The sequence below is a fragment of the Bidens hawaiensis genome, unplaced genomic scaffold (genome assembly GCF_021521415.1).
Source record: "Bidens hawaiensis isolate Kalapana, Puna unplaced genomic scaffold, B.hawaiensis_p1.1 tig00032380_1, whole genome shotgun sequence".
NCBI lineage: Eukaryota > Viridiplantae > Streptophyta > Magnoliopsida > Asterales > Asteraceae > Bidens > Bidens hawaiensis.
The window spans coordinates 208,966-217,984 of record NW_027495506.1 but is presented as its reverse complement, the minus strand read 5'-3'; the positions used below and the strand labels follow the sequence as shown (position 1 = coordinate 217,984).

Here is a 9,019-nt window from a genome sequence, read left to right as displayed (position 1 = left end):
TTAATCACGATGATTAAGAGCATTCTTAGGGGTGTTTGGGATATAACCTATTAAAATGTTATAAGGTATTTGGAATTGCTTTTAACATTAGGGAAAAATTAATAAATTACTCTTTTATAACTTATTAATTTATTGAAAAGTCATAAGAAGCTTTCTTAAGAAATCCCAAACGCCTACTTAATAGATCCTCTATCTTTATTTCTATTTCTATAAATACAATAAAATCCATTATTTCTCGTCTTTTTAAATTAAAGAATTTTTATTTTTTTACATTTATCATTGTTTTTTCTATTTCTTTTACTCACAACTAATCCACAAAATATAGAAAACACACTCATATATTTTTGGAAGAGTTGTTGTGAACGATGTAAGACTACCCACTATGATGACCATTTATCACAACCGATTGCAAGGTGACATAAAATGACAAAAAACATTTTAATTAAAAAAATTGAAAATTCTTTTTTGTCCACAACCGGTTGCAACCTTGGTTGTTCCAACAACCCAAGTTTGCAACCAAACTTTTATATCTAACTTGGTTTTTTCATGAAAATTACAACTTTTAACCTTTTTTTTAATGTAACAACGCGGTTTTATTTATAAAAAATAATGAACATTTTGATATAAATTTTATAAAAAATGAAGCATTTTTATTTAATAAAATATTGGTTAAAGTTGGGTTGTGATAGTGAGTATAATATTGGATTGGGTTGGGTTGTATAGGTGGAAGAGAGAGAAATTAGTTTTTTAATAAATGATTGGATTGATTTGGGTTGTGATAGTGGATAGTCTAATAAAAACAACTTTATTTATGATGGTTGTAAAGTTGGAACTTTATGATTAACATAAATACTTTTGTTTATATTTAATTATTTTAGTATCTATTTAATAATACTAATAAATTAATTAAACTTTTATAAATAATTTGAACGAAAATCCCATTCCTATTTTAGTAGGATGGTAAGATAATAAATGTGTGAAATAGAGAGTTTAAACCCTATAGCGTGTAAAAGATTTAGTCACTAAAAAAAATAAAAACAATTTAGATTTGAGAACGTTTGAAACATTGTTTTTAGTAGTTTAGGTTTGATTGATTGAGACCGTGTAATCTGCGGCAACAGTGAGAAAACATAGCAGTAACCTGTGGTGCAAATCGAGCCCCATATAAAATAATAAAACCCCAACATTCACACTCATCCAAAGTCCAAACAACTAAGCAATCAATCATTCGGCGATGGCGGACACGAAGCCGACTGAAACCAGCAGCATCAAAATGTTCGAAGGATTCAACAAAAGATACAAACATTATTCTCCCACCTTGAATTGCTCCATGAACTTCCACATTTACTTCCCGCCTTCATCTTCTCCCTCACAAAAGTTCCCCGTAAGCTGATTCATTCATTTATTATGTGTGTGTTTGTTGTCAACTGTGTTTTAGTATTTTTAATTAATTTTGAAACAATTCGTGTTACGGATCGTTGATGTTTTGATTTCGAGGGTTAGGGTTTTCAATTTGGGGGTTTATGTTCAATTTACTAATTTCTTTTATTTAGGTTATTATGTTTAGTCTCAATTTGAGTTACTGATCGTTGTTATACTGTTTTGATTTGGGAGTTTTGTTAAATTTGCTTGATTATTATTTATATTTATATTTATTCCCACATGTGTAGTAGTAGTAGTAGTACTTTTTATGCTGTGGTCCTTGTACCTTTGGTTTAATTAGGGCTCTTACAAGCTTTTAATTGAAAAATCATGTGGTATGTATCAAAACTCAAACTTAATTTATTGTTTTTATTGAATTTGTTTGGACTTGACTCTTGATTATCATCAAATAATGAAATCAAATGGAAATGATAAGTTCAAATTATCAACCTGTGATCAAATGTTTATAAAATTGGAAGCTTCATTATGTTTTTAAATACGTGTTTCTTAACTTCTTTTGGTAAACGGGGTCTAACTTCTATATTTCATTACATGTTAGGTGCTATACTGGCTCTCGGGTCTTACTTGCACCGATGAAAACTTCATAATCAAGTCCGGTGCACAGCGGGTTGCTTCAACTGAAGGCGTTGCTTTGGTTGTTCCAGATACATCTCCAAGTAAGCGACCGGAGCCTTGTTTCAATTGGAAATTTGAAACCCTTTTCATATACTTAGCTTTCAATTTAAAATTGTACATTACTGACTGGATATCGATCTCTCTCATACAGGAGGCCTGAATGTGGAGGGTGAATCAGACAGCTATGATTTTGGTGTTGGTACGTTACAGGAAAACATAAACCGCACTTCTTGGATTGACTTTTTATATACTTCAAATAAATGCATACCTACACGAGTAGTTATATTTGACAGTTAATTAAATCAGGTGCTGGATTTTATCTTAACGCTACCGTGGAAAAGTGGAAGAACTGGCGGATGTATGATTATGTAGTAAAGGAACTCCCGCAACTTCTGAATGATAACTTCCCACAGCTTGACACGTCACGGGCATCCATAACTGGTCACTCGATGGGTGGACACGGAGCACTTACAATCTATTTGAAGAATATTGACAAATACAAGGTACTTATTTATGTTATACAAACTAATTACTGAAACTTGTATAATACACTAACCCATTTTTCAAATCTGAATTTGGCTTTTTTTACAGTCGGTGTCAGCATTTTCGCCTATTGTAAATCCTATTAATTGTCCATGGGGCCAGAAGGCGTTCACAAACTATTTGGGTGACGACAAGTCTGCTTGGGAGGTATATCTGTAATTTTAATATTTGGTAATTATGAAACAAGTAGTCTTGTGGACGAATCGAAAAAACATGAACGGAGCATGATCATGTTCGTTTGTTTATATTAACCGAACAAGTGATCGAACACGAACAATTAAATGAACGTGTTTTCCTGTTCATGTTCGATCATTAAGAAAATGAACACATAGATGTTCGTTTATGTTCGTTCGTTAACAGTATAAACGATCAGTTTACGAACTTAAACGAAGGAACATAACAACTAGTTGATTAAAGTTAATATAAGAACGAGTTGGGCCTAAAAAGTTGTTATAACTGGACTTAGTTGTAATGGGCCAAAAAGTTTTAAACGAATTAAACAAACGTAAACTAATGCACATATATGGACGTAAACGAATTTAAATGAATGAATTTTCATGAACATAAATGAACGGACGAGGCATGTGTTCATGCTCGTTTGTTACTAAATGAGCAATTTTATGCTCATGTTCGTTTTTTAAAATAAATAAAGAACTTCCTTCCGAATGGTTCATGAACTCTTCATTGAATGTGCGGTTTGTTTATAGGCCTGGGAACACGTGCTCATAAGTCCTAACTAAAACATTATTATAACTCATTATGCAGGAGTATGATGCCACCTGTCTGATATCTAAGTATAATGATGTTGCAGCTACAATCTTGATTGACCAGGTAAAACAGACCCTTTTTATTGAAAGTGGAGTCCCGTCTACATAGTTGAATTCCTCCTCACCTTGTATATATACACACACACACGTATACTTTAATTAAATTATATTATATAGCCTTTTATATACGTTACTTTAAATTCCAATTAATTAAGTCCCAAACATGTGATTAACATCCTAATTAATCAAGACAATTTCCTTTTGGAAAAACAAATTATTTTTGTTTGAAAAGATGTTACCTTCTGAATCCCGCTGCACCCCTATAATGGGAGGTATGTTCAAGGTTTTACGAGGATTATCGTTCTTTGATGTTCCAAGCAAGAGATGATGGCGAAACCCTACAAGATCCATCGTGCGGGGAAGAACTGCGTATCATTTTATCACGACACATATGTTAGGCATCTGTAAGTTCCGCATTTGGTTAGGGCAATTAATATTGACAAAATGGTAATCATCAAAAGAAGCAAACATAACAAAACATATATATATATAATATATATATATATATATATATATATATATATATATATATATATGGATCGATCGTGCGTACCTGCTTCATTGGACCCATCAGCCATGCAAATCAAAATGGGCTGTGATGATACGATCATAAGACAAACGAATATAAGTGATGATAAATTGGGGTTTGACATTGTGGTTGAATTGCAGCGAAGGTATGAATTATGATTTGATTGTTTTCCGGAAGCGCGTTGATATGATCATGGAAACAATGTCGGACAATATTCAGCGATTTTACAAAATATAAGAAAAATATTTGTTTTTCTAAACACAAATTAATTTTACGTAGCAGGTGGAGTCAATAGCAAAGGTCAATATTCAAACTAGCTACTTGTCGATTGATAATTAATTAATTGTATAAACAATTAATATTTACTTTTTGCTTGTATAAATTTTAGTACCTTTTTAGGTCTTTTAAAAGGTTAACATTTAATCTTGATTTCCGATAAAAAAAAACGGATGTGTTGTTTCTACAAAATTTTTCCCCGAATCATCAACTTCAAGAGAAAAAAAGGTTATTCTCGTATATAATTTGTTTATTCGAACTTAGTTATTTTAAAATCTTATTTTTTATTTAATTATTTTTAATTAACTTTATTTTTGAATAATTGTAATTAATTTTATTTTAAATCATATTATGCAATATTTACTTTAAAATCTTAATAGTTTTTTTTAACTCATAGCATAAAATGTTTTATCTGTCCTCAAAAGGTCACAAGTTTAAGGGATCTATATATTGTGTATACCCCAGCAGATTTTTCATCAATGTCAAGCAACAAGAGTTATAACCAAGTTTAAGGGATCTATATATTGTGTATACCCCAGCAGATTTTTCATCAATGTCAAGCAACAAGAGTTATAACCAAGAAGTTTTCCTAGCTCTTTATGGACATTTAATTGGAAGGTTCTTATTAAATGTGGTTTTGTTGGTTTGTATATTGTTGATTAATATTTAGTACGGACTAGAAGAGTTATAAAGTCCCCCGACATAAATGTTTATGGCGGCGGTATGTTGTCGTTTAGTTATGTTTATGGCGGCGGTATGTTGTCATTTAGTTGTGCTTAAATCAATGTTGTAAAAGTAGGATTACAAGGCCGAGTACTCTCCGAGTACTCGCTACAAGGTATGTCACCGAGGCGAGTTTCTGTAAATCCGCCTAGTTACTAAGAATCGGTCAAATGTGGTCAACCTCAGCCAGAATCACATCTTATCGGTGAACTTGGGCCGATTTCGACTCAAAAAAATAAACATAATTGTTATTTCAATAATATTAAAGAACAAATATCATTTTTTTAATTAATGATTAGTAATTTTTAGAATATTTTATATTTAAAAATGTATTTTTTTATTTATATTAATATTCACCTATTTTGTTATAAATATCAGTAAACTTATGATATTTGACACATATATAATAACCAAATATTAATTTTCTTTATATTTACCATGTCCGAGTACTCCCCGAGTACTCCCTCCAAGGGGGTCGGCCGCCTACGAACCGCCTAGCGACTTTTGCAACATTGGCTTAAATAGATATAACCTAATTAAATATCGTTATTTGTATGCCTATACGTTTCGTGTCACGTTATAGCACACTCTTTTCTATATGCTTTTAGTATCCACATCCACGTGACCGATCACATTTGAAATTTCTCGATTTGTGAGCATGAAACGCGCTTTGCTTGCTCGCGTGTTTGTGTATTTATGTGCTTCTAATGGTCTAGGTCTCCATGTGAGCATGCAAAAAATAGACCTTATCAAAGAAAAACTATATATATGTGGGTTGAGGTTGTTATGGTAAGGCAATCATTTGTTGCTTTGGTACTTATGTTTCTTTATTTGGTAACTGAAGTTGTAAGCAAGATCTGTGTTTAGTGTTGAAATGAGAGTGACTTGGTAATTTTCAGGCTCAATGCGGACGATATGACCATAGATCCAAATTTTCATAGTCAGCCACTTATGCCGATTGTAGACGCTGGCACAAATTTTGGAAAAGGTTCATCAAATGTGGTATGCTGATATTTCTGGATTCAGTCATTTATTCATGTGACTGTCTTAATTGTTCAAGCATTTTGTTTCTAGTTTCGCATTAAGTTGTCTGAACCTGAACTTTTTAACAAGGAAATATATCATCAAGAAAGTCTTATGATATTATCAACTTGGACTTGACAAGCATAATGCCATCAAGTAATTAACAGCGTCAACAAATGCTCTTCTGAATTCTGATATCCAAAAAAAAAAAAACATTCCATTTTAAAAGATTGGTTCTTAAAAATAAATAAATACTATATACTAAAAAACTAGTATCATGATATGTAATTCATGAAATCGCTTTAGGAACTTTGCTTGTTATCACTGTAAGTGAAAAAATTGTATCTTGCCAACATTTTGATTTGTCAAACATTAACACAAAATTAGATCTATTGATTTAGCAAAACTGGTATGGTGAAGAAAAAGCTAACTTCCGTCTATGATGTGTTTATGAATAGCCGCACGTCGGTTACATAAGTTTTAAATTTCATTAATTTACATGATTCTATGCAGTCACAATCTGAATATCCCCAACAAATGATGACAAGTAGCAGCGGTGTGACTCCCGGAGGTAGCATAGACCCATTGCACGGTTCAGGTAACAAATGAACTTTATAGAATGCTACGCTGATATTCTTTCAATTTTATGAAATTATTCAAAGATTTCAACATCCTTTATGATAATTATAATAATTGTGTTGTGTGTTGCAGGCCAAAATATCCTATCTTCGGCCGTCAAAACTCTCTCTAATCATACTGCACAAACCTCGCAGTCACACACAACAAATTTTAACCAATTGGAGCCGCAACAAGCTACCCAAACATATCACAATCAACCACTAATGCAGCAGGCATATAATAACAGTTATGTTCAGCAGCCACAAACACAATCAAGCACAAATCAATCAAATATCGCATTTGATGATCAAATGACCAACCGGCTTCGCCCGTCAAACCAGCTTCTATCCGGTACAGTGGCAATGACTAGTTACACACAAACGGGGAATGTTCAGAGCGATCAGATACCGTGGGTACAGATGCAGCAACACCCGACACAAAATCCGTCACCCTCACAACAAGCGACAGGGGCCTTGATTGATCTGATTTCATTAGGAGGGCAACAGCAACAAGGAATTAGTAATAATGGACAACACAAGTTAAGAGGTAACTAAAAATATAACCTATGATTTTAACTGTTATATATGTAGTGAGAATAAACTCTTAGTGATCGTAATTAACAGCCCCGGTCGGCTTTGCAACTCCCCAGCAATTTTCTTCTTCTGATGAGTATCGCGAATATGTAGTGAGACAGGTATTTATCCTAGTTTTGCTTGCTGCTTTTAACGCTTATTAATATTTTAAATTTAATAATCTTTTTCTTATCAAAGATATTGAATGTTGTTAGCTAATTCCCGTAATGAGGGAAGATACTACATCAAGCTACAGCATATTCTTAGCGATGAAATGCAGCGTTACGCCCAGGTTCAACTCAATCACCATTTTTCAGCACATAAACACCTTTCAAATTCATCTTTTATATATTTAGGTGTGCTTCTATTTTGCAGGCAAAAACTGTTGAAGATTCACAAAACCACAAAAGCATGAAAGCGTATTTGGAAACGATGCTTAGGTTCTTAAGTATCACTAATGCAGGCTCAATTCCTGGAAATGACCAGACAATATGTGATTATATGAACGTACTCGTCAACTTCATGGCCTGTTACATGAGAGGCAGGTCTGGTTGTTGTTCTCAGAACTGTGAGCCCGTAAATCAGTTACTTAATGAACCATCAGTGCAGCTATCGAATCAATCTCAAGTGGCTACAAATGTAGAAACCAACATTGTGAATTTCAACTCGAGGATACCAGTGATACAACAATCAAGAATGCCAAGTTCACTTAATAATACATCTTGTCAAATAGGCATAGACCGAAGACCCGAAAATCCTGCTAGAATTGGTCCATCCATAGTTTCACCTCCAACTGGTTTGATCCCGAAACAACAAACAAACTCCGGACCAAACACTAGTAGTGTTCTCGGGTCAGGTTCTCCCATTGGTTTTGTTTCAAGTTCAGAAAAAGTGAAACAACATAAGCAATCTATGAATAAAACAAATGAATTTACTTATCCAAGAGTCCGTGGGTTGTCTCCTCTCGGTCCAGGATTGGCAAGCCATTTTCCTCCCAATCAATTACCGGTTCCGTCAAGTGCAGTTGCATCTCAAACATTTGATGTGAACAGTATGCTGACTCCACAGGCAATAGCTAGATCGCCATTTTTACCTTCTTCTAGTTCAACCCCTCAATCTGGCATGTCGTTAGTGCCAACGGTTGAGAATCAAAAGCTTGCATCACCCACTAATTCCCCTTGCCAGGAACCCCAAACTTCAAAAGACCCGATTCATTATTTGGCTCAAGTGGTATGTTTGTTATTGAAACATGATTTGGAACACTTTTACCTTAGTACACCAATGTCGGTGGATAATGATCATAATAACTGTTTTGCTAATCAGGTTAAATCAATATCACCCAAGGCTTTGAGTTCTTCCTTAACCGACATCAGCACAATGGAAAAGGGGGAGAATATCATGCCAGATTGTATACCTACAAATCTTATTGGCCAATTCATTAACATCGATGCCGACAATGAGCCATGTCAAAATATGAGACAAGAAGCAAGTATCCCATCTATGTTAAATAATCAGTTTGATCTTTCAGATGACGTTACATATTTAAGACAAATAAAGAAGCCAAAGCTTGAGGTAACATTTAATTAATAATTTCGTTGCGGTTTTTGTCATGGAGATTCATATTTCTGTTTATGATTCTTATTTTAATCTCTTTGAAATGTATGTGACTCTTAATTAACAGAACAAGTGGGCATTATTTGAGGAAATCAAAGATATTAATAGTAGACTAATGGAGACAATAGTCTACGAGGAGTTAGACCCTTCTAAAGCTAACATTACCTTACTTGGAGGTCATGACGATGTCATACTTAAGTGCTTGTATAGGAACGTGCGTTTCCCTGATTTACTTG

The 9,019-nt window shown here is 33.6% G+C and overlaps 1 protein-coding gene across 1 annotated transcript; it reads left to right on the top strand.

Annotated features, from left to right (window-relative positions):
- Positions 1-1,209: 1,209 nt before the first annotated feature.
- LOC143583390 (S-formylglutathione hydrolase-like) lies at positions 1,210-3,477 on the top strand. The gene is made up of 6 exons (XM_077065706.1): positions 1,210-1,384; positions 1,982-2,099; positions 2,210-2,257; positions 2,365-2,561; positions 2,650-2,748; positions 3,367-3,477. Exons 1-6 carry the CDS (start codon positions 1,235-1,237, stop codon positions 3,475-3,477), a joined length of 723 nt encoding a protein of 240 aa, XP_076921821.1. The 5' UTR covers positions 1,210-1,234.
- Positions 3,478-9,019: the final 5,542 nt, after the last annotated feature.